General features: G+C 50.0%; 8 protein-coding genes across 8 annotated transcripts; 1 reads left to right on the top strand and 7 right to left on the bottom strand.

Annotated features, from left to right (window-relative positions):
• Nucleotides 1–400: 400 nt before the first annotated feature.
• BU24DRAFT_453033 (uncharacterized protein) lies at nucleotides 401–4872 on the bottom strand. The gene is made up of 3 exons (XM_033531232.1): nucleotides 4710–4872; nucleotides 4530–4569; nucleotides 401–4469 (listed from the first exon to the last, which is right to left on the bottom strand). Exons 1-3 carry the CDS (start codon nucleotides 4775–4777, stop codon nucleotides 588–590), a joined length of 3990 nt encoding a protein of 1329 aa, XP_033381003.1. The 5' UTR covers nucleotides 4778–4872; the 3' UTR covers nucleotides 401–587.
• A 290-nt stretch (nucleotides 4873–5162) lies between these two features.
• On the bottom strand, nucleotides 5163–6492 carry BU24DRAFT_425298 (alpha/beta-hydrolase). The gene is made up of 4 exons (XM_033528711.1): nucleotides 6278–6492; nucleotides 6011–6222; nucleotides 5774–5957; nucleotides 5163–5718 (listed from the first exon to the last, which is right to left on the bottom strand). The coding sequence occupies exons 1-4, from the start codon at nucleotides 6401–6403 to the stop codon at nucleotides 5236–5238; spliced, it is 1005 nt and encodes a 334-aa protein (XP_033381002.1). The 5' UTR covers nucleotides 6404–6492; the 3' UTR covers nucleotides 5163–5235.
• A 339-nt stretch (nucleotides 6493–6831) lies between these two features.
• BU24DRAFT_351568 (uncharacterized protein) lies at nucleotides 6832–8248 on the bottom strand (the record flags this gene model as incomplete). Its single annotated transcript, XM_033523699.1, has 2 exons — nucleotides 6832–7804; nucleotides 7854–8248. 2 exons carry the CDS (start codon nucleotides 8246–8248, stop codon nucleotides 6832–6834), a joined length of 1368 nt encoding a protein of 455 aa, XP_033381001.1.
• A 1359-nt stretch (nucleotides 8249–9607) lies between these two features.
• On the top strand, nucleotides 9608–11452 carry BU24DRAFT_494623 (STE3-domain-containing protein; the record flags this gene model as incomplete). The annotated part of the gene is made up of 2 exons (XM_033534069.1): nucleotides 9608–10163; nucleotides 10216–11452. The coding sequence occupies 2 exons, from the start codon at nucleotides 9608–9610 to the stop codon at nucleotides 11151–11153; spliced, it is 1494 nt and encodes a 497-aa protein (XP_033381000.1). The 3' UTR covers nucleotides 11154–11452.
• Nucleotides 11453–11542: 90 nt separating this feature from the next.
• On the bottom strand, nucleotides 11543–13757 carry BU24DRAFT_395703 (GIDA-domain-containing protein). The gene is made up of 2 exons (XM_033525267.1): nucleotides 13643–13757; nucleotides 11543–13581 (listed from the first exon to the last, which is right to left on the bottom strand). Exons 1-2 carry the CDS (start codon nucleotides 13744–13746, stop codon nucleotides 11634–11636), a joined length of 2052 nt encoding a protein of 683 aa, XP_033380999.1. The 5' UTR covers nucleotides 13747–13757; the 3' UTR covers nucleotides 11543–11633.
• Nucleotides 13758–13954: 197 nt separating this feature from the next.
• Nucleotides 13955–16194, bottom strand: BU24DRAFT_425294 (uncharacterized protein). The gene has a single exon (XM_033528710.1). The coding sequence runs from the start codon at nucleotides 15776–15778 to the stop codon at nucleotides 14009–14011; it is 1770 nt and encodes a 589-aa protein (XP_033380998.1). The 5' UTR covers nucleotides 15779–16194; the 3' UTR covers nucleotides 13955–14008.
• A 91-nt stretch (nucleotides 16195–16285) lies between these two features.
• On the bottom strand, nucleotides 16286–17278 carry BU24DRAFT_425292 (uncharacterized protein). The gene is made up of 3 exons (XM_033528709.1): nucleotides 16858–17278; nucleotides 16692–16780; nucleotides 16286–16637 (listed from the first exon to the last, which is right to left on the bottom strand). Exons 1-3 carry the CDS (start codon nucleotides 17133–17135, stop codon nucleotides 16549–16551), a joined length of 456 nt encoding a protein of 151 aa, XP_033380997.1. The 5' UTR covers nucleotides 17136–17278; the 3' UTR covers nucleotides 16286–16548.
• Nucleotides 17279–17402: 124 nt separating this feature from the next.
• On the bottom strand, nucleotides 17403–19295 carry BU24DRAFT_425291 (WD40 repeat-like protein). The gene has a single exon (XM_033528708.1). It carries the CDS (start codon nucleotides 19256–19258, stop codon nucleotides 17537–17539), a length of 1722 nt encoding a protein of 573 aa, XP_033380996.1. The 5' UTR covers nucleotides 19259–19295; the 3' UTR covers nucleotides 17403–17536.
• Nucleotides 19296–24320: the final 5025 nt, after the last annotated feature.

Genomic DNA, 24320 nt, shown 5'->3' with positions numbered 1-24320 from the left:
AGAGCACGTCGAGCACTGCAATCTATGCGTGTGATCGACATTGCACCTCTTATGCTGGATCGTCTGTAGACTGCCCCTCCTACCTTGATATTGTAGTATAGACTGTATATATATGACTGAAGCTCTCAGTATGCACACAAAAGCGCCTAGCGCACACAGAGGTAATAATACATCATTGGCATTTCACAATCATTTGCCGACGTGCCTTGCTGACCGGACGCTTTGCCGATAAATTGCTCCTTCTCGAGTAAGTGCATAGCCATACAATGATCAGACATTTTGCATGATGGGCTTGAGAAAAGCGGGGTGGTAGTATGTACCTAGATAGCTCAGTGCATCATTACACTTGTACGGACGAGTATGAACTGTTGTCAGGATGCACAAATCTTGATGATCTAAAGGTGCTTCAAATGCAATGACATTTCATGATACAGATCGATCTAATCGTACGTGCTATGCAACCCAACAAAATACAGATACACGAAATGAATAATATTCTTGCATGTCTTGTCTTGCCGAGACGAAGCACATTTTTTCTTGAGCATCTACATAGATGCCAAATAAATCCATTCCATCGTGCCGCATCCTCACATACGCATCGCCTCCAAAATCTCCTTATACGCCTTCCTCTTCTTCCTCCACTTGGGATTGATCTTCACCTTGACGATGCCGATCCACTTCGCCAGCGCGGGGAGCACGAACTTCTCAGCCGAGTACGCGACCGCGAAATTGCCCAGGCCGAGCGCGAGGATGAAGAACTTGAACTGCGTGTCCATGTATGTGAGTTCGATCTGCTCCATGACCCACTTCGCCGGGTCGAAGAGCATGTAGATGGTGATGGCGAGGGTGAGGAACATGGTGGTGACGAAGGGGAGGTTCTGGGACATGGGCTGTCGGAAGGGACGGCCGATGGAGAGCACGACGGCGGAGAGGATGTATTGGAAGCAGGAGACGAGGAAGAGGGTTGTGTTTTGCGAGTTGAGGGAGTTGGAGTGGTCTTTGTCGATGATGGGGGGTTTGTACCAGGGCTGTTTTTGCACGAATTCGAAGCCGAGGGATTGGATGAGCACGCAGATGACGATTTGGCCGAGTAATGGGGTGAGGACTTTGCGGGATACGAGACTGGCGGTTGGGCGCTTGCGGGAGAGCTTTGGGTAGGCGCCGGACCAGCCCATGAAGATTGCAATGGGGAGGATGAGGAGGAGGTCGATGAAGAGAAATTGGAAGTCGCCGAGGTTGGACGCGGAGGCATAGAGGAAGCTGACGGAGGTGAATTGGATGGCGGAGTACAAGCTCATGTACTTGAAGCAACTGAAGCTCGTCACGAGCGCGGCACGACCTTCCTTGATGACTTCGGGGACGCAGGAGATGTCGAATACTCGGCTTGTGAAAGGCGCAGCGACGGATGCTTCTGCTTCAGACAATGAGATGCCGACATCTGCTGCCTTCAAAGCACCACAGTCGTTGGCTCCGTCGCCACAGAAACCGCAGCAGTAGTCAATGCTTTGGAGTTTCTCGACGAGTTCGTGTTTCTCATCAGGAGACATACGAGCAAATACTTGTCCGCACACAAGCATCTCACGGAGTACCTTCTCGGAAGCAAAGTCGATAATCCAGCGGAACACGTCTCCGCTGACAGCCAGAGAGTAGTTTCTGAGGTTGGAAATGTCGTAAGGCAGAGATACATCGGCTTCTGCAGGTGGCGGCAATGGCTTAAGGGTATTTTCATCCAACTTGAAGACTGGATCGTCGACACTTTCCCATGCCAGTCTAGCGAGTGCGGTTCGCGAATCGCCTTCCACGAAATGCGGTATGAAACAATGGGCGGTCTTATTGATAAGACCACACTCCCTTGCAACGCTGATGGCAGTCAAGATGTTATCGCCGGTACACATGACCGTTCGAATGTTTGCCCTTTCCAGCTCCTCGATGACAGGTGTTGTGCTCTCCTTGAGCTTGTTCTCGAAGATAATGAATCCGACGAAGTTTAGGTCGCTCTCGGCCTGCTCGCGCTTCATCTTTTGTACCTTGAGCCAGTTGAGTCTGTCAATCGTTTTTGTCGCACACGCAATAACGCGGAAGCCACGGTGCGTGTAGTATGCCAGCAAATCTTCGTAGTCTGTTGGAAAAGAATCAGACCGACAAATCTCCTTCATGCATTCTGGAGCGCCTTTGACATAGACTTGACCACTCTTGGAACCAAATTGGCGCACGATAACGCTTGCTCGTCGCAGTTGAGAAACGAATTCAAAAGACTTCAGAACTCCTAGTTCGACCGGTTTCCTGTTGGTATCGTGCTCCGGGTCGTCTATATCGAATTCACGTCCCGGAGGGGGCCTAGCGACGGAAGGCGACAGTTTCTGATCAGGATCTTCGAGATCTGCACCGGCTTTCTGTTCTCCTTCTTCGAATGACCATCCTGTGAAATTGAACATCTTCACGTCCAACGGATCGCCTACAAGCTCATCATCAATCAACCGTAGCGAATGACATGTCGCCATTGTGTAAAGTGCTGCCTTATGCACAGCATAATCACAAGTTGGGTCTCTCTCGTACTGCGAGCTTGGGAGCACATCGGGAGCTTCTGTGAGCAGTTCGCCAAATCGGTTGTCTGGTCGATTGACAACGCGTACACCAAGAACGTCCAAACCCTCTTCCGTAAGAGTGCCGGTCTTGTCAAAGCATACTACATCGAGCTTACCTCCTACATTCACTCGTTGCGGGCTAATGCAGAAAATCTGCTTCTGCTTCAGGCGGGAAAGGGCAAAGTTTGTACCGATTGTCAAGGTAGCCGGAAGTGCAGGAGGGACGACAATGGTGATCAAGTCTAGTGCACGTACAACAATAAGATGCCATGCGAGTCCGAGGTGGACGAAGTTGACGAACGATGCAACAAAGCCAATACCAGCGATGAACGCCATGACTGAAATGTATCGGAAGGAGTCGCGATAGAACTTGAAACCAGATGGCTTTGGAAACAGCATTGATCGAACAAGTGCGCCTTTAGTTGTGTTGAAGCCAGTGCGAACAGTCATAGCTAGAGCAGCTGCCTCGTCGTCGCCATCGTCCTGTGGTCGCCGGGCGCGGATGATCTTGGTACCACAGAAGAGCATGTGCCGTGCGACCTCCGGATGTATACTTGATGCACTCATGTTGAGCAGGTCCAGGGATTCGTTGGTGACTGGAATCTTAGAAACGGGTACAGACTCTCCAGTCAGCATACTTTCGTTGACTATACAGTCACCAGAAAGGAGCAGACTATCACAAGGCAGTTGAGTGAGAGCAGGGTCGGTGACTTCATAGACATCACCCGGAACCAGTTCGGCTGACGGGACTGTCCTCCAGAAACCGCTTCGCAGTACTCGTACATCGCATTCAAATTTCGAAACCTCTCGTAGGCGTTTCAAGGTCGCCTTGGTCTCTATCAGGGCGCTAGCAATGCTAATGACGGAGATGACGAAGATGCACGCAGCATAGTAGTAGTATTCGTCCACGGACCAGAGAAACAAACTGGCAATCTGGAAAACGTAGAACGGATGGAAGACCTCATCGACCAAGAGTTGACCGATAGACTTCTCCTCAAGGTCGATCAAGTTTTGGCCGAATACCAGTTCTCTGTAATCGCGTTCTTCTCCATCGAGTCCTTCTCTGAGCGCGGCTATGTCCGTCCAAGCAGGATCCTTCCATGTATTTGCAAGGACAAATTTGTCCTTGACAGGGTGGTAGCAGAAGCGAATATACCGATAGTCCAAGGAGCGCAAGTGCTTTATGACTGGGTCAAAATCGTCGTCAAAGTCTCCGCCTCTTGAAACCTTTTCTGTGTCCCCGAAAACTGTAGATAGGGAACGTCCATAGCTTTGTTGGTTAACGTCTTGTACGGCCATCTCTCCCCACTGATTCTCGATTACAACCCAATCGCATTCTTTCAGTGGCGAAGCCCTTCCGGTTAGAGCAACTCGCCATCGTGGCAGCCATCGGAAGATGAGCCACCCCAACCCAACAGTGGCTATACAAATTGTATAGTACAAGGCGGAGCGTATCGTTGACGTTTTGAAACCAGCAACAACAATAGTCAGGTCCTCGGTCAGGATATAGATCTTTTGGCTCGTTCTGCCATGTCTCCATCCATCTGCTGAACCAACGCTCGACGAGGAAGAGTGGTGTCTTTGGAGTAGTGGCGCATCGGCGGATCGCCTCGATTCGGTAGATCGTCGCGAATAAGCCGAAGACTTCCTCCGCGGACGCGGCGGCGGTGAAGCATCGCCATTCTCCAAGTCCTCTATCGAGAAGTCCTCGTCATACTCAATCTCTCCGTACTCTTCAGCGATGGCATCTTCCTCCACGCCATCCTCTGAATCCCTATCATCGTCGTAGTATGTGAAGCTGGCGGTCGAGTCGGCCCGTGGTCGGCGATGAGCAAATGAAGATATGCTTGTCGGCATACTCTCTGACATTGGACCGGAGAAAACCTGGATTTTGGACGTCAGTCGGTGTCCAGGTGGTGCGATAATGGGTTGTAACTCAATCACCTCGTCGTGCGCCATCTCAACGTCTGTCATGAAGCTCGCCCTGAATATTGTCAGACCTTGGTCTTTTCATATCGCAATTGCTCTCGTCCAACAGAACAAGAGAAGTATTGAATATGACGTTATCGTCCAAGAGCATCTTGAACATGCTCATGCACTCGGCTATGTGCGAGGTCAACTTACGTGCTGAGATTCGAATTTCGCCGATACATGGCGCTGCGGCGCCGCTCAGGGCTTCCGTTCGCTTCCATGATGCCTTTATCCGTTCAGACGATTGATATGTCAAGGCATTGTGTGTTAGAAGGAGGAAGCGAGAGCAGTATCGGCGGAGGGTTTAGCCTTGAAACTTTGTAGCTTTTGCGGGATGACATAGGTTATCGCCGGACCTGAATCCCCAAACCCCAGCTAGCCTTTTTCGGTATGGCCATGTCGCCAACTTTATCGGAGCCGCTTCGGTTCAGTTATTGAGGATGGCTGTTGATAGATAAATGTCTAGCAAATGTGCTGGCTCAGGAAAATCGTCAGTCGATCATGGTTCTCAATTATTTTGCCAGTGAGTAGATGCGATTACGCATAAAAAGATGGCAGCATACCAGTCACGCATGCTTTGGCAAGACAAGTAGAATTTTAAAAACTATAACTATTGCTTATTGAAGAAAGCTATCCATTCTGCATTATGAGTGAACATCCTCCAACATTACTTGACTATTTACGCTGCCAACTTAGCCTTAACAAAGGCCTCAGTATCATCCAAACCCTCCTGAATCGCGGGGATGAGGCCAGGTGTAAACTGAATAAATCCATGAGGCGCACCATTGTATATCTTAACAATAGCCTCGTTGCCCCACGCCGCCCATTTAGCACCCATCAGCACACTGTCATCCAACAGAGGATCCTCGCTACCGCATGTAAACAGCGCAGGTGGTAGCTTCTTTCCACGCAAGTCCGCGAAAAATGGCGAGATACTCGGGTCTCGACGCTGTTCCATGGTGGTATTGGGCAGAAGAACTTCAATGTACTTCGTCATAATGTCAAGGTCGATGACAAGTGCGAGCTCGTGGTGTGTCACATGTGGTAGGAAACCAGAGAGATCAAAGCAGCCGAAATTGAGAAGAAGTCCCTTGAAGGCGAAGCTGGGGACCTTTTCGAGGAGGTGCAGTGCGACAAGACATGCGAGATGACCACCGGCAGACTATGTTACGTTGGTGAGTGATGGTGGAAAGCAGGAACTGGATTTTGAATCATACCTCTCCTCCAGTGAACATAAGCTCGCCTCCGAATTTCTCAGGTCCATTCTTGATGAGCCACTCCGCGGCATCGTAACAATCGTGTGCACAGGCAGGCCATGGATCCTCTGGAGCCAATCTGTAACCCACTGAAAATACAGTAAGTTCAAGATGGTCCGCCAGATACTTCAGGTAAGGGTCTTGACTACTTTGACTTAGTAACAATTCATAGCGGAAATAAGATAGTTGCTATCGTACTAATGTTCCGACTGGAGCACCCATCCGCCGCCGTGGATGTGCAAATGTATTCCCTTTGACACGCCACTGGATGGTTTGAACACTCGATATGTAATCTCACGCCCCGGGTCTCGTGACGGGAATGTACCATTGATACCCTCTGGGAGTACGACGGGCTTCATCAATGGTGTCTTGCCTTCCCATCTCAACTTTCTGTATTCTGCTGCGCCAACCTAGACTACTCTCAGTAGAGGATCCGGGGAACATTTACGGTGGGAGTTTAGCTACCTCGTACCAGCGAGGTCCATCTTTCCATATTTGAATTAGCTTAGCATTGAAATCATTTGTTGCTTGGTCGATAGTTGATCGATCGAACTTGGAAGCATTTACAACGACATCGGATTGCAAAGACATGGTGAATATGAAATATCAAACTGAAATAAATGACGTATATTGGCAACAGCAGGAGACTTCGTTTTTGTACTCTTCAGGGTTACACGATGAGGGTGCTCAAGTTACCTTTCAGGCCCACTATGTTACTATTTTAGCGGGGCAACGTCGACCGCGGGGTAGCAGTGAGCGGCAAAAGATGGCACGACGTAGGCGGTAGCATTGCAATGCAATACTTCCTTCCTGTAACAGACTCCGATTCCGGAAAACAGTGAGGATACGGGAAGCATTCGGATTGCCCGAATAGTTAGTACCGGCACGGGTCATGCAGCTTCCAGGAGCTGTGGGGGTCCGCTTTGATAGCTATACGTAACCGGAGAGGACGACACGAGATGACGGGCAATTCTGGGTTTTGACTTTACAAGCACTAAGATAGAGGGATCGCATTTTTGTTATCTTGCGTTCCTTGCCTGCATTCGAGGCATCGATATCGAGGAAGCCCCATTATTCTGACCCTTGACTCGTTTTCGAGGCTGCTGATCAGTCCCAATGAACATTGACTTCATCTCCTGTGCAATAACGTTCATGAGTCGGAACGGATACGTCGCGATTGCCCAACTTGTATCTATCCCATACGATAAAACCCCTACAATCCAGGTGAACAGTATTGTGATCATGCCCGGACGCTGGCCTGTACGAGCTGCTGCTGCTGCTAGTGCAAGGGCATCTTTCAGTCTGGCATCTAGCTCAAGGAAACGAGCTTCGATCTGGATCGACTGGGCTGCTTGCCGCTTCTCATATCGTCGAACAGCGCGATTAAGCGCGTCTAGCTGCGGTTGAAGGCCCTGTCGAACACTTGCACTTATTTTAGATGTCTCAACGTCGCTGTTCACGGTGGGGTCCAGTGTCCTCGCCTCTATGTCTGCTAAGCGTCTTGATATTTCCGACAGCTCTGCACCGGATATTTGATCTTTTCGGTCTCGGCGAACTATCCGCTGGAGATGGGCCATGCGATCCTGTTTCAGCTTGATAACATGCGATATTGGGCGGATTTCGGCGGCCATAACGAAGATTGTTAGGTTGTAGTTAGAGACTAGCCCTTCTGCTGGGCGAGTAAGCTGTGATCGGATGGCATGAAGAAGGTAAGTTCCTAGTAATGGTCCTATAAAACAAGCAATAAGAGCCATGATCTCATCTCTCGCCAATTCACGGTATGCCTCATTCTGTGCGGCGGTCGGTTGACATGCGCCAGAAGCGGTTTCTTTAGAGTTTGCTGGTGATGGGATCTGTGAGTCGACATTGTCGGTGTCGTTGGCGTCCGGACCATCTTCGACCCCTTCGGGGATCGTATCATTTGGAGGCTCCATATCCTCGTCCTCATCATCGTCTATATATTGCACCAACTGTGCAGCATAATACCAATCCCTGTGAGGATCTTAGCACTAACCACCGATTGGTTAATGAACCAACTTACCATGGTGCTCGGACACACCAGTTCAGGAACATGGACGCAAACAATAAGAGAAGAACATCGGTAACGACAGCACTGCCGTTTTGGAACAGGAGACCGCCCAGTGCGGGCAGAATAGCAAAAGCCAAAGGGGCAGAGTGCCAAAAGGAGGGTTCCTCCGAGGTGCTCATTTTCTCCGCATCATGCCCACCAGGACGCAGGAGGTTGTCGGTTGAGGATCGGAACGAGGGTCGCGTGTCTGAATAATCGGAAAGGATGGAGCTTCGACGTCGATTTGGAGGTTGAAAAGGTTGTGCTCCTTCGGAAAAGGTGGCCGCACGATTCAACATTCTCTGACGAAGCAACGGGTGTATTTGCGAGCTCGTTGCGGCCGCTTCAGAAGGTGTACCTTCAGCCATAGCGACGACGTGGAGCAATATGTATAGTGTGGTGTAGCGTCGGAAGCTGAGATTACTGGAGGGAATGCAACGTCCCGAAACGCGTACCTAAGTAATTGGCTTGCAGTCGCAACGACGACACCTGTTGTGAATTATAGAAACAAGATGCCGACGCATAGCGAACGCGTCGTGATAGTTTGCAAGTAGACATGGACGCCTCAATGGGCAAAGTATATCTTGGGGTCGGATGTCGGGCATGCCTCGGCAAGGCTTCTCCTACGTGAGCAGGTCGCGCATTACGTCATCGCCTAATTCGGTAAATTGTATAACGATTAGTTGACCTCCAACTACTTCATTCTACCACATAGGAGGTATCCAAACTTACAAACTGTTGCAGTAAAAGTGAAATGACTCACATAGGAATTCATGGATCCAGTCATCCTTAACTCTTTTGTTCAGCAGCCAGAATAGACCATGACTCTAGTCACATCAAAGCTGAGAATTTCCCTCTCTCAATGACCAAACGACGACACCTCCGCGCTCCAGAACCACCGTGAATTGGCCTTTCATTTGCTTCAGAGACATGTCTGAGGTGATATGTTTTCTTTTGTTATTGACGATTCAGCTTTTGGGCGACTTTTCTATTCAGACCCATTTGCGGAAAAGTGACATTCTAAGCACACTAGCCAACCACAGGTAACAGAACGCCTTATTGACATGATTCACGCGACCCACCGTCTCGAAATCCAACTTCACGGTCCCATATTCTGACACAGGAGGTCAATATGGCGAGAAGAGGAGGCGCGAAAGTGATTACTCCACACCTATTGACTGTCACAATAGTGCCCCTATTCATCGAATTGGAATAAGTACCTAGATCAGAGTCCAGTATGAAAGGCGACAACTTTCTCTTGAAGATTGTAGACTCTACTACTCTTCATCATTCCATTACTTCAGAGTACTTCTCTACTTTCCATTACTTCAAGCCACCTTTCCTGCCCAACAGCACCAAACAGTCCCTTACATTTTACGGGTTCGTCTTTCTCTGTTTGAACTACACTACGGAAACGTCTCTAAGCACACACATATCAACCAGAGAACAAAGACCATCATCGCGTTCTCCTGTGACGGAAGACATTCCGTAGTCTACAGTTCGTCAGTGCAATTTGAAAGAGGATCCAGATCTGTCTATTTCCTCCTCAAAGCGCCCCTCCGCTCCTTCCCAACTTGACTCTTTGCTCCTTCCCTCCCCCTTAACAGCTGGTATACCAGGCCCTCTCAAGAGAGCTGGCTCAACTTCTTGTGTCCTGGTTTCTATTCTTTGCTCTCTACTCCACTCTACTCAATCAGTGAGGCTTCACATACCTCGCAACACCAAGCATGGACCCAGAGACACTCCCCCCGAACGCTATAATCCTTCCTATTCTCGCCTTCCCTGCCTGGATTCTTTGCATCCCGCCATTAGTATGGCATTTCTCGCAACGGAATATTGCCGCCTGGTCACTCATAGCTTGGTCGATACTCGGCAATTTCTTCAATTCCATCAATCCACTCATCTGGCCTCGAGAGAATATCCTGGAATGGTACGGTGGAGCCGGCCTCTGCGACATCGAAGCTCGCGTGTTGGTCGGTTACAGCGTTGCTTTGGCTGCTTGCGTTACCATGATCATTCGGAAGCTAGCCAATGTCATGGACACCCGAAACATTGTCGTGGCCCCCAGTCACGGCAGTAGGATACGAGAGAAGGTGTTTGAGGGCCTCGTCTGCTGGGGATACCCTGCATTGTTGATGCTTGTCTACTTTATTGTTCAGCCTATACGATATATCATCTATCAGATAGGTGGTTGTGGTCCAGCATATGATGCTAGCTGGGTCAGTATCGTATTGAGCTTGATGTGGCCACTGATTACCATCGGCTTTGCCTCCTATTTTGCTGGTAAGTAAGACCCTTACATCTTCTCATATCTAGCAAGCACTTACACATACAGGACTTCTCATCTATCGTCTCTTCCGCTATCGTAGAGAATTTCATCGCCTCTTGAGTGCACGCAATACCACTCAGTCTCGGTTTATTCGTCTCTTCTTGATGTCCGTCCTCGTCATCATAGCTTACCTTCCATACAACTTCTATATGCTCTGGTGGCATAGTTCTCAAGTTGTTGAAGTGTATAGCTGGAGCCGCGTACATAACGCGAAGACTTGGAACACTGTCATAAAAGTCCCGATGGGTGGTGCTGTCCGCTTCGACAAGTGGGGTCAAGTCGCCACAGGATACGTTGCCTTCATCGTTTTCGGAACAGGCGCCGATGCCTATAACACCTACAAACGAATGCTCTGTGCCATTGGCTTGGGTCGGGTCTTTCCAGGTCTTCTTGTCGTCTCAGAAAGCGGATCTTCAACACCGACCAGCGCTCGCTTTACTCGAAGTTGGGCATCAACTTACGCCGATAAGGCAAAAACATTCTTCTCAAAGAGTTCTTCCGTCACTGAGATGAGTCTGCCAGGAACAACGGGGACTGGTTCGACAGTTGAACCCACTTCACCCACCACAACCGGCTCTGCATCGATCTGGTGCCATGCAGTCTCTACCAATGAACCAATCATTGAACAGTCTACAACAAATTCTTCGTCAGCCCCTACTCAAAACACTCGATCCTTCTTTGCTCGATTGTTGCCTCGCCGAAACTGTCCGAATCGGTCACTACCAGTCGCTGCTCCACGGTCCTCCTGTGAGGCAGTTGAGCCTGAGAAACAACACACCGAACCTCACGCGATAGGTGTGTACTCACATGCCTGGGCAGCAGAAAGACCCACAGCCGCACGAAATGCTGAAGTCGACGGTGTCCACGTTGTGCACGAGGTCTGGCAAGAAAATGGCCAGAGACGTGATGTTGAGAGTAAAAACAACTCCTTCGACACGGTTTGATGCTGCTAGTTGACTTCGATCTCGCCCCACCACACTCTTTTATTTCAACACTATATCGACCTTCATTATGCGCCCTTGATCTATCATATCTACATCCGCATCTTAGCGACCAAATTGCATTCCATTCCCTACGCGTATTGAGTTCAAACATGCTAAGGCAATTGTTTGATACTCTGCATTCTTTCTAATAAGGAGTTGGTTCCCAAGGTCATCATTAATATTCGTTTCGGCAGTCACTACAGAGAAAACCCAGTACACCCTATCTGGAGTGCATATAGCAATAGTTACATCATATAGTGGAATATCATTAACTTCTCAAGTATCGACAAGTATCTTATATATCGTACACTTCATTTCCCTTGGTGCTTAGACAGACGTCTAGCAGTTACCCTGTCCGTATGCTGTGCCACTTGTTCATAACGCCAGCCAATGCAAAATTCTTCCCCCAACATCGTACACGTTTATCCAGTAATGAACCCTTTAGGCAACGCCCTCGGTGACGCCCATGAAAACCTTCTTTCTCTGTTCTACTTCCTCCTTAATCATCTTGTCCCTCTTGTCCCTCCCCATCCCTCTCACGAACTGTAATAGACGTAGAGCACCAGTCGGCGTCATACCCTCCACGCGCCTCGCCTGCCCAACACTCTCCGGCCTCGTCAGCTTCAAAGCCTGTTTCTCTTCGAAGCTAAGGCCAAATATATTATCATAGTCCAGATTGATCGGAAGCTTCAGACTCTCGTCCTTCAACCATCTCATGTGCGATGCAGTCTGGTGCTCTACATACGGAGCATACGTCGAATTGATGTGTACGCGGTCCTGGATCTTAGACGAGAAAGCGCGAATATCGGGGATGAGTTCGACGAGGGAAGCCGGTGTGGTATTCGCCATGCGGAGGAGCTCGTACGCAGAGCGCTTCGTGGAGTCGTTGCGGACAGCGAAACCCGCTGCGTTCCAATGCGTCCATCCCATCACCTTCTCCTGCATGATCTTGGTCAGCGCGGCGACCTCATCGGCCTCGCGGTTGAAGGCTTCCCAGCGGGCGTCGGAGACGACGCCTGCGGCGCGGCCCATGGCGGTGAGGCGGGTGTCTGCGTTGTCGGCGCGGGCAGACATGCGGTACTCGGAGCGGGAGGTGAACATCCTGTAGGGCTCGGAGACGCCCTTGGTGACGAGGTCGTCGATCATGATGCCGATGTAGCCGTCTGCGCGGGTCAAGATCATGGGGCTCTTGCCTTGGGATCGGAGGCCTGCGTTGATGCCGGCGACGACGCCCTGTCCGGCGGCCTCCTCGTAGCCTGTAGTTCCGTTGATCTGGCCCGCGAGGAAGAGGCCGGAGATGTTCTTGGTTTCTAGGCTGCTGCGGAGGTTGCGCGGGTCCACGTAGTCGTATTCGACGCCGTAGCCTGGCTGGAGCATGGTCACGTTCTCGAGGCCGCGGATGGAGCGGAGTAGGGCTTCTTGGACGTCTGGTGGGACTGTGCAGGAGATTCCGTTGGGGTATATAACGTCGTTGTTGAATCCTTCAGGCTCGAGCCAGATGAGGTGTGAGGGTTTGTCGGCGAAGCGGATCACTTTGGCTTCGAGGGAAGGACAGTACCGCGGTCCTTTCACGGTTTCCCGGATGTGGATCGATTTGTCGAGATTCTGTCGCACTATTTCGTGGGTGGTTTCGTTTGTGCGGGTTTGGTAGCTGGGGAGCTGGTCCTCGACTTGCACTCGGTCGTTGAGGTAGCTGAACGGGGTCGGTGGGTCGTCGCCTTCCTGTGCTTCGAGGACGTCGAAATTGATCGACTTTTTGTCCAGTCGAGGGGGTGTGCCAGTCTTCAGTCGGCCAAGCGTAAAGCCAGCTTCACGCAGCGACTTGCTTAGTCCGAACGTTGCTGCTTCGCCCATGCGGCCGGAGGGATATGCTTCAAGGCCAATGTGGATCTCGCCGCCTAGGAACGTCCCCGTTGTGATAACGACATTGCCGGTTGGTATGATCTCGCCACTCTCCAGCCTCACACCCTTGATCGTCCCATATGTTCCATCCTCTTTCTCCCCTTCCCTGTCCACAATGATGTCCGCAACGCTGCCCTCAACTACACTCAAATTCTTGTACCCAACCATCTCTTCCGACATGTATTTCTTGTACAATGCTCTGTCGATTTGCGCGCGGGGTCCCCACACCGCAGGCCCCTTCTTGCGATTGAGAACACGGAATTGAACACCCGCTTTATCGACAATCCTCCCCACCACACCGTCAAGGGCGTCGATCTCCCGGAGCATCGTGCCTTTGCCGATACCACCAAACGAGGGGTTGCAGGAGCAGACACCGAGATTGTGAACGGAAGGAGTTACGAGGGCGGTTCGAGCGCCGGAGCGCGCTGCTGCTGCGGAGGCTTCGCATCCTGCGTGGCCTCCTCCAATAACTATAACATCGTAAGGTCTGGTATCGATTAGTACAATTGGAACCACAGAACGAGAGATTGTGGAGGAAGATGCCATACCGTTCGGAACCTGAGACAGACGCGAAGGTCCGCCGCGTACGATTTAGCGACCGTACGCGAGGCGCATGTCCCCAGAGCGAGTGTGCTCTTCTGCTTAACATCATGATGTCTACGGGTGGGTTGGGGGTGGTAGACGATGCGGCGGGAAAAAAAGTTGCGGAGAGCGGAGGTGAGCGGTGTCACGTGAGTGGTTCAACATCACTTATTCTAGCAAAAGTATTACACGTGAATTAATCCTTTACTGTCACATCTTCTTCATTTAGAATATCTCAGTCATATCCAGTGGTGTCCCAGTCGAGCATGTCAACCAATTAGTCTAGAAATGATTATAATTCTCTTGTCAACTACCTAGGTAGGTATCTAACTTTACTCTAGCATTTTGGAACAAACACCATCTTGAAGCATCATCTGCCCCACTACCACGAATCCCCCGATAGACGGCGTGCCATAAATAAGGATTGTTAGAATAATTGGAACTGTACCTGTCACCTTAAGCTTCTTTTCATCCTGCATGATATACACTATGTTTATGAGAGCACCCAATGCTAACCACAACATCAACCAGACTCGTTGCGCATAAGTGCTGTCCCCAGCGGAGAATTCCGACAGCGCCCCTACCACAATCAAGGGGACAGATATACCAATGAAGGGTGGCAGTGGGCTAGAGTTGTCTACTAGGTCCATAAGCTTGAACACTACTTGGCGCTCTTCATCGTCGTCTTCGCTGCTGGAATTCGTCGAACGTTTTCGCTTCCTTCTCCCTAGGATTCTTGCGATATTGTAGCCAAATTTGTAACCAAAGGTGTGTTTATTCTCTTCTGCCCTGAGTTGCTGGGTAAAGCGGTTCTTAAAGCCAATGTCCGTCTTCTTGGATTTGGCCTTGGAGTTTCTAGACCTAGCTTGATTGAACTCGACCTCAGCACTTTTGGCACTTTCGTCCGTCAATTTGCCTATCGTGGAGTCGACACAGTTTTCAAACTCTGGAGGCAGTCTTCGGACCTCTGCCAATCGAAAGGAGTCCACCACGAATATGGAGGAGTATTGCGGCCGGATTATATTCCCGAAGCCATTAATAATGGACATCCATGCATAAGGGGTGACCGTGAGTCCGTACGCTGCGTATCCATATCGTTTGATCTGGTTGCCCCGGGTCCTGTATAGGGTGGAGATGGCAAAGATGACTTGGACGATCGAGGCAACGGATTTGATGCTGTTGTTGCTGCATGCAACCTCTATTTGAGGCTCGTCCACAGACTGTATACCCGGGAGAATGCAGTTCAGGATCCTTCGCTTCTTGTTTTTGAATGTTCGCGGTGCGTCGTCTTCGAATTTCGCATCTGGTGGTACTAGGGTTAATGCGTAGCCTCGGGGTAGCTTGCATCTTCCATGGATCGGTTGTCGCTGCCACGGTCGTTTCGACTCTTTCATGCTTGAAGAAGTATTGCGGGTGTCTGTGCGGGTATTCGTGGGCCCACGGGGTCGAAAATGGTCAGCATCCTCGTCAGGGACAGGAGCTTCATTGGTGGTTGATGATGCTGCAGAAATCGTGTCCCTATCAGGCTGGTCGATAGCTTTCTCTTTGCCTGCCCCTGACGCGTGATCGATGGCAACTGTATCGATATTATCACCATTTCCAGGCGGATCAACCCCACCTCCCGAGCTCCCCTCGCCGTTATGACTTGCTGCAATCCCAATCATCTCGATATCCTCTGGCCTCTCATATCCCCGATCACTCTGGTTATCCCGATCTTCCCCAGGTTCTTCGTCGCCACGACCACCACCTTCCTCCAACCTCTCAGCCTCGTCCTCCTCGTCATCGATCTTGACCACCGTATACAAAGCTCCCGCCCGCGCAGCTTGCTGCAAAGGCGTAGGAGCAAAAATCGCAAGGCTGAGGATTGCCTGCAATCCCAACACCACCCCAGAGACCGGCAGCAGGAGAGCCCCCATCATGTATACAATCCGCAACTCGATGCTTTCCCCCGGCCGCGAGGTGACCGTCACAACGTGGGTCGCATAATTGGCGAGGAAGAAGACGATGACGTCGTACCATTTCGTCTTCCGGCAGAGGAGCGAGCAGTCGCCGTTGTTCCAGAGGCCGGAGACGCTGACGGGACAGGTCGTGTTATTCGACATTGTTGTACAGATTAGATTGTGATCATGGAGGACGGTTTTTCGATGATGATGGTGGAGTTGAGGAAGAGAGACAAAAGTTATGGGGAGTGCCGATCATTTTGAAGTTGTTGCTGGGTGAACACCAGGCTGAGTCCCCAAAAAAAGTAGCTTCAGCTGTCAAGGCCGCCATGCACGGTTTACAGTCGTGTTGTGTTGTCGTGGGGGCGGAGAGCTGATCGTCCTCAAGGGTGTGGCGCCGACTGTGGCGCTCCGCATACGTCGGCAGAGGAGGGAGCCTGATTGTATTGGATGATTCGGTGCAAGAGGTGTACGGAGTTAAATTCGCGACGCCATCAGCTGAGGACATTGCGCCTCTACGATATCGCATTCGGAAGTGGGGCGTTCCTTTCGCCAAAAATCGCATACAGCATCTAATGAGTACGAAAAGAGTAGTCAGCCTGTCAACCATGATGCATGAAGTGGATTAGTATAATGTGGAAATTTCCCATTCATTTGATGAACCGACCCTACACAAGCCGACAGAGTGGAGATAATACAAAGAAAAAGGGTCTGGCCGTAGTATACATATTATGTCTGCACGCAAACATTTCCTGTCGTGGTCCATTAGAAGCAGCGGGACACATCCCCAGCGCAAAGCGCGCAGATCTGGAAAAGCCTTACCCAGATCTATGTCCCCTAGTCGAACGCCCGTCCCTCTTGTGTCGAAAGACTGACTCCATATTATAAAGGTATCATTAAGGTAAGGAGATTGATGTCAAGAATTGTGAGGTCTACGCGGAGGCGCCGTCCTGGACGAGGCCTTCATCGTTGGTCTCGGGGGTGTCCTCCTGGCGGGGCCGAGAGATGACATCAAAGCTGCCTGGTTGAAGTCAATAATCATTCAATATATGGTGTTGCCTCAGGAGATACATACGAGCAACCAAGCTCAGGTTGGACTTCTTGTTGCCTTCGGCATCATCGTAGACGTCAATGCGGGCATCAGCATCGACGTGGAGGAGAGACCTGACCACAAAAACTCTGTTAGTCTCTTTCCATACCAACAATAATCATATTATGCGTAAGGTGCCATTGCTACTCACCCCTTAGGTAAGCTGAGCAGGAAATCCTTCTGAGGGCCCTGCACGAAGCTTGCCACTCTGAACCAGCTAGTCTTCTGGTTGTCTCCCTTTCCGGAAGAGGATCCGATAACGTATCTCACGAGAGTCTTGTCACCAGTCACAGTAACCTCCTCTGGCTGAACACCCAAACGGCCGACGAGAGTCATGCGAGCGAGCTCGGCGCGGGGTGTAGATGAGAATGCACGAGCGGGGACGGAGGTCGCAATGCGAGAGCTGGCGCGGAAGGTACGGGAGAACATCGTGACGTTTGGATTGGGAGTATACGAATTACGGTGCGGAGGTATATCGTGTCGGGAGGTGGTGTAAATGTGAGTCCGTGTTCGTAGGGATTTCGTCGTCGCGTTCAAAGCTTTCTTGTGAGACTTCAGATTGCTACTTTGGGGGTTGACGCGCGGGCCTCTTATCATATAAACTATTATCGCGCTTGAGCTTGACGCGACGTTGCCAAGAATTAGATGTTTGCTATGTAAATCCACATGCCATGCAGACGGATTGATTTCCATTTGATGCAATTGGTCAATTTTCAAACATTACAGGGAACCGTCATTGGGCTCTGTTCGAAAGATGAAGTAATTTATGGGTATATGATCTAGTAACTGGTCTTTAACTCCAACAATGCAAACTTTTGGGCTACAAGCTTTCAACGCCTGGGGCGCTTGCTACTCGGCTCATCTTCGTCACTGTCGTACTCCTTGTATATCGTCTTTGGCTGGGTCTGGTCGTAAACACCCGTGAATAGCTTCTTCTCACCTTCTTTTGGTGCATACTTAAGCAAGGCCTCGACTGGATCTTCATCACGCATACTACTGAGCGGGATGCTTTCCTTGATATGTCTCTCGTCAGGTGTTGTTTTGGCGAAAGGTGTAGTCGCGGGAATGTGTGGTCTCCTAGGGTCTCTAGATTTTCCTGATGCTGTCAGGCCAATTGTAGGGTGGCGCGCGGCAAAGGAGCCTGGCTGAGGACCGCCGCCGCCTCCAGCGACAGCTTCTCCTGCCATGCCGAGAGGATCCATATCAGTAGTCAAGCTGGGATCATCATCAAGATGGCGCTTCTTGGGGGCTTTACTGAGGATGGTCAGGGCACCGTGTGAGGAGAGCTTGGGGTTGAACAGAATCGTAGTTTGGCCGTTGGCTGATCCGGTGATAATCTGGTTGAGTTTGGGATGCCAGTTCACTGTGACTAGTGGAGATCCAGGTGTAACGGGAGTGACAAGCTCGGGTCGTAGGGTAGCAGGATTGAGGATGTGCAAATCGCCTGTCTCAGATCCGGTGATTACGCTCTGCATGTTGGGTGCGAACTGGATGTTCGATGTCGGATATTGGAATGATGTTGAAGGATGCGCGACTGTGTTGATGGGTGCCTTGAATTTGCGAGTATCCCATAGCTTGATGGTGTCGTCACCACCGCGAGTGATCACCAACCTACCATCGGAACTAATGTCGAGACCGCTTGTCCAGGTATCCTTCGCATGGGCGTCCCGAATTTCACCTGCTGGACGATGGAACGGTCCTTCACCATTCCACATCACCAGACTTCCATCCAAGGCTGCAGAAACAATGAGCCCGTTCTGTCCTTCAGGTGCCGTGCCCCACGCTATTGCGGTCATCCGTGTCATTCCAGCTGAACCCGCCGCTTTTGACTTGTGGACAATGACGTGCTTCTGCTCCATGCGATTGTTCACATCCCATATCCTGACCGTGCTATCAGTCCCTGCCGTCACGAATAGGTCTCGGTTCGTAGGGTGCCATGCGCCGCTGGTGATCTCCGCAGTATGCCCTTTGGTATTGAGCTTATCCCTCAAATACATATCGCCCTTCTTGAACTCGCTGATCTGATCTCCATCTCTGTTGAAGATGCGCGCCTGCGATGTGGCAGTAATCACAAGGAACTGGCCACCGGAGTGAGGGCCGAAAAGGACCTGGTATATCGAGTGTGATTCGGCAGTCTGGGAGGCCTTTGTAACAAAAGGATTCACCTCCTTGAAGGCGCGTATCGTCGTAGGTGTCATAGCGGATAGATCATGTAGTTTAAGCGTGCAGTCAGTCGACCCAGTGACAAGGCGCGTTCCCGATGGATCCAGTGCAATCGTTGTCACCGTCTTTTCGTGTGTCTTGATTACGAGTCCGTGCGAGACTGGAAATTCGTCTTCATAGTCGTCGTCGTCATCGTCGCTATCATCATCGTCCGAGTCCTTGTCGCTATCCGGCTTGCTCGTCGCAGCCTGCTTGCGCGGATCCACGACCGGTCTGCGACACCGTTCGATTTGCGCCTCGACGTCTACGCCTGCATCTTGTTTGCCGAAAGAGGCGGGCATAAATTGGCGAAGAGCAGCGTCATCCTCCATGGTGTAATCGTCGTCCATGGTGGGCTTCGTTGTGTTGGGTACTCACGGTTCAATGTTGCAGTTGAGAAAGTTCAATGTCGGTTTTAGGCTCCGGTGCGCTATGACATAATTGGCCAGACCGGACGACAACCTCCGCGATTGGTTACGTAGCTACGAGGTACGAGGTGTGCTTATGTCTATGGAAATTTTCTGCTATCGACAAAACTTCCATAGACAATTAATTCATCGAGGTGGAGCTGAAACTAAGCTTCCACTGGAACAAGAGTTTAGGGACTTCATATCCGCTATACACGACCGTTGATCAGTTCATAGAGTGACATTCCTCATGAATATTGCATCTACCTACTCTCATATAAACCACAGGAATCAACCAGAATCATGAAAACATTTAAAAATCCAAAACCTCACCACAATGTCTCCGCTAACCCATAATACAATTTAAGCACATTATAAAGCTGCTCATCCTTCCTAGAAAATTAGAAATTCTTACCTCCAATAGCATATTTCCCCATCTCGCTCTCCTAAATGGCCTACACCGACCATATATACAAATAGATAACCAGCTATGCCAATGCTCCTCTGCAATTCATATCCCCGCCATAAAAACACAACAGAGAACTACCAAGGTACCAACTACTAATGTACCAAGACATCCATACTCCCCTTCAGCCCAAGCGCGCAGGCTACAAAATCAAGCCCACGCTCACCCACCCGCACAACGAGCATCCCAAGCATCTCGCAGCGATCGATCCTCGAGTCTGCGAGCAACCTACAATACGAGCTCATAATCCCTCGTATTAAGCCAGGCCAGTGCAGGGCGGATCAGGAACACGTGGAGCAGGATCTAAGGAACGTGGGAAGGGGTCCTCGTATTCGCGACTAGGGTGCGCGGAAACATGATGGTGTAGCGGGGACGGATACGTTCGTCGTGTTGTGACGTCTGAGGTACATATTGATGTGTGGTTTTTTGAGAGCAGTTTTTGGTTGTGGAAATGGCTTTCGAATTTTGGATAGATATGGAACAGCGATTGGTTGTATATGTTCTTGATCATTATTTTCATTCTTATAGATATTTGAGAATGTAGGAAAGAAGGAAAATAAGGATAAGAACCACTCGTGAAAGAGAGAACGAAACGCTACTTCTCTATTACATCTACCTGCTAATTATCTTCAGAGATATGATCATAGGTTCATAACGACGATTCCTGATGTTAAGGATATAATTCGCGAGCGAAAGAAAAACAATACACCTTGATCCAACATCCTCGTTGAAATCAAAGTGCGTACAACCAAACTACAGCTCACAACTACAAGGACCCAATCCACGTCCACCCTCCCGAGCATCTGATGACGGCAAATCCCCCTACGCCCCGGCGAATGGCGGCGAGATTCGCGGCGCATAAGTTTGGTAATTAACTTAAGTGGGTGCTGGACGCCTGCCTGTCAACGGGAGAAGTAAAAAAAAATGGGGTCGTAGTTCTAGTTTGTTAGTCTAGACAAGTTGGATGAGTTGTTGGGAGGGGATGTTTCCACTTAAGCTTGAAATCGAACGCAGTAGACTGGAGGAGGAGGGGGTTATCGAATTGATTGAAATTGATGTTGACGATTTCCTGAAGAAATGCCCTGCAGTTGGTTACCTAAGGTGTAGACTTTTAATAGCAATTAGCAAAGGAGGAGGACTATTTCAGGTTACCTATTTACCACTGCATAATTAAGAAGGTTCCCCTATCGAATCAAATAGTAATGACGCAGCTCACTGGGCTCAGGGGATTCTCTAATTATTGAATTTTTCTTTTTTTTTGATTTTGGTTCGGTGTGGTATTGCAGTTTCAGACAAACATACCATCCATTCGCTCACATGAGACATTCATGTCCATTGTACTCTCGTGACACATGAACACAACATTCCCCATTGCAGGATCTGTGATTCGCGGGTAGCGTATTCGTAGCACAGTCGTACTCTGAAGTCTGTATCCATCATAACTGGCCCCTGACATCCATCCATCAACCCACAGCACGGCAATACCTAACCAACTACTCCGTACAATCCTTCGTTCGACGTTCGACATCTCTCGAGACAACGCATCCACCCATTGGGCGCCCTCAGAAACAAACAAAGAACAAAAGCCTTGCGTTCGCCGCCGCCGCTGCCGCCGTCATGTAAGACATTCTACCCCACACAGCGCAGCGCAAGCCAGCCAGCCAGCCCATGTAGCACGACATCACAGCCGCCGCCCACAGCGTACCTATGAAAACGGCGGGCGCAAGGGTGTCTGGCATCGTATCTACACCGACACCATCGTATGTTGAACATTCACAATGAGTACCTACTAGAGTATGATCGAACATCCACGCCCTAATTGTAGCCGTATGAAATACGGAATACGCGTATAGTATTACACCGTGTAGTCACGAAGCTCACCGCACACACAGCACCTACTAGGACCACCACAACCCAGGCCTCGCGTGGGTGGCGGATAATTACACCTTTCAGGCGTTCTACCTACCGTTTGGCGGGCTGGCGGGCTGGCGCCTGCGTTGACGTTCCCGCGCGTCCGCTGGGGCTGGCTTGCATGGAGGCTTTTTTCCCTTCCTTCCTTTTCTTTTCCTTCTATGGGGGTTCTACGGGGGAATGTTCGATGTTTCCGGCGTGTTTGACGTTGTAGAGATGTTAGGTTGGAACTGGGTTATGGGGCTTGCGGGGATGCTGATCTACGAAAGTACCAGAGATTGATTGTGGCGAGCGATACGGACTGTTGGAGCGGACTGCACTTACTCTGGGTGAGGGATTACCTGTGTGTGGTGCGATTTGTGTGTTTCAGGTTGAAGGACGTACCGGAGTAGATACGTGAGGTATACATGGGGATGACGACATGAGGAGAGTTTCCGGCGTGTGCGTCTGTCGCATCTCGAAGTTCGAACTACAAACTACCTATAGAGAGCACTACTCGCGCAATAATACAATAAATAAGTCACATGCGACTATCCAAGAACAGCGGCGCATGTGGCGATTCTATTCTTTATTGATAGAATGAAAGTGTTCGGGGCGGGGAAGAAGGGGGGACTATTAATAGTCGGGTGATAAGTTACCAAGTCTGTGAGGTTGTAGAGGGATGGACGCCGTATGTACTGATAGCTAGGGGAATAGATATTATTATCATAGATAGGAAATACCAAGAGGATAATCATGATAGTGTGTAGATCAGGGTGTAAGCGTGTGAGAAGGAGTGTATACTGTGTAGGTTCTGGCCGCCATGTCCGCGAGCGGCACAGCGCAATGGAGCGCAAGCGGCGTCGCTCAGGAGGATCTGGAGAGATGGATTTTGTATTACCTATGTTCCGGATTCTTGCGCGTGCGTCCGTCCGACGTGAGATTTGTTCTGACATGAGGCGATTTTTGAAGCAGGACAGATAGAGAGATAGATACGGTCGGAGGAAATGGAGTGTATCGTACCATTACATGGCGTAGTGTAATGTGTGTTGTTGTGTTATTATTGAATGGTGAGGTGGTGATGTGGGAGGATTGGTAGTGTGGTATGCGGTATGCAGGCGCATGTGCCACAAATGTAAGATGAATGCGGCGACGGTTGCTGTGCCTGATTAATTGTAGACCAGAGGTATTAATCAGGTACCTAAGGTATTACTTTATTTTTAAAGTAGGTGGCTACAGGCACACACTCTGACGCCGCATGTGTAGTAAGAGTAGAGTGTGTATATAGCAGCGAGTAACTAAATGACAGTGTACCAGACAATTACAAGACATGACCAAACAAAGGGGGGAGGGGGAGGGGAAATAGAGAAAAACCAGGGACCGTAAACAAAACAAATCAACACTTTAATCATAATACCTCGTAGTTACTGAGGATTGTGTTCGTCTTTGCAAGGCCAATACAAGTAACTACTCTAGGTACAGTTGTAATGTGAAACAACACGCGACAATGTAAGTCATTTCTACACATTTACAAACGTTACGGAGTATGCATACAAACAGGATTCGGTATTCTCCGAGAAAACATAGCTACACCTGAGTACTTGTACATGTTAATTACTGTCGGTAACTAATAGTAAGTTAAGGTGAATGTCAAACGTCCGGCCAACGGACAAGAGGGACAGCCTCGCCTTAGTCTGCAGCTTACGATGCAACGATCTCCTTCCACCTCCTGTGTATACCTAAGTAGTTACCGGAACATAGTGAATCGAGTCATCTCATTCGTTGACGGGTACTCTGATTGTAGCCATCTGACAGAGCCGCCCACGCACCCCCATGAAGCCCCTTCAAGCCCCCTTCAAGCCCTTCAAGCCAGCAAAACGCAAAAGCCCATCCAGAAGCCCAGTTGCCCTGGATTCCCCACTCCAATTCCCCTTAAGCGCAACCAAGCCGAGTAGCCAATCCAAACGGATGCAGGGTGCACCGTTCATCATCATCTTCGCCTTTCAGGGACATACCCAGCATGCGAAGCGTCGGTCTTGGCAGGCTTAATTCCATCCCTTTTCCCTTTTTTCCCTAATTCACCCCCTTCGCGGCGGCGAGATTGGAAGTGGGAGAGAGAGAGTGTCGGTGACGCAGCTTTACCGCCATTACTTGTAATTAGTACTGTGTGCATTCTGTCTAGAGGGTGAGAGCTCTTCTCTGTGTGCGTGCCTCTCTTCACACTACCCTTCTGTGTGCAGTTTCTGTCTTCCTTCACATACGCGCGCAGTAACACTTACCCATACCTATCCTACCTACTCTACTCTATCTGTACGGTGTGCAAGGAGTAACTACGGAGTACATACTCTAATTATCTACCTCTGCCTGCGCAACTTCCTCCTTCTTCCAACTTTTCCCTCTCTCTCTCTTCTCTCACACACACTTTCCTTTACTACTCTACTCTACTCTACTTACTTACTACACGACAACTACGAAGACGACGACGACTACGAAAGACGAAGGCGCTACTACCAATCCATCCTTAATTGCCCTTCCCTTCCCTGCCCTATTCTACTCTAGTTACGAGTAGTCGCTCCTCCCACCTACGAGTAACATTTCCCAACTTTCTTACCTTCACCAACAACCACCGTCACCGTCACCGACACCATC

The sequence above is a fragment of the Aaosphaeria arxii genome (assembly GCF_010015735.1).
Source record: "Aaosphaeria arxii CBS 175.79 unplaced genomic scaffold BU24scaffold_7, whole genome shotgun sequence".
NCBI classification, from domain to species: domain Eukaryota; kingdom Fungi; phylum Ascomycota; class Dothideomycetes; order Pleosporales; genus Aaosphaeria; species Aaosphaeria arxii.
This window is presented reverse-complemented; position numbering and strand designations above follow the sequence as displayed.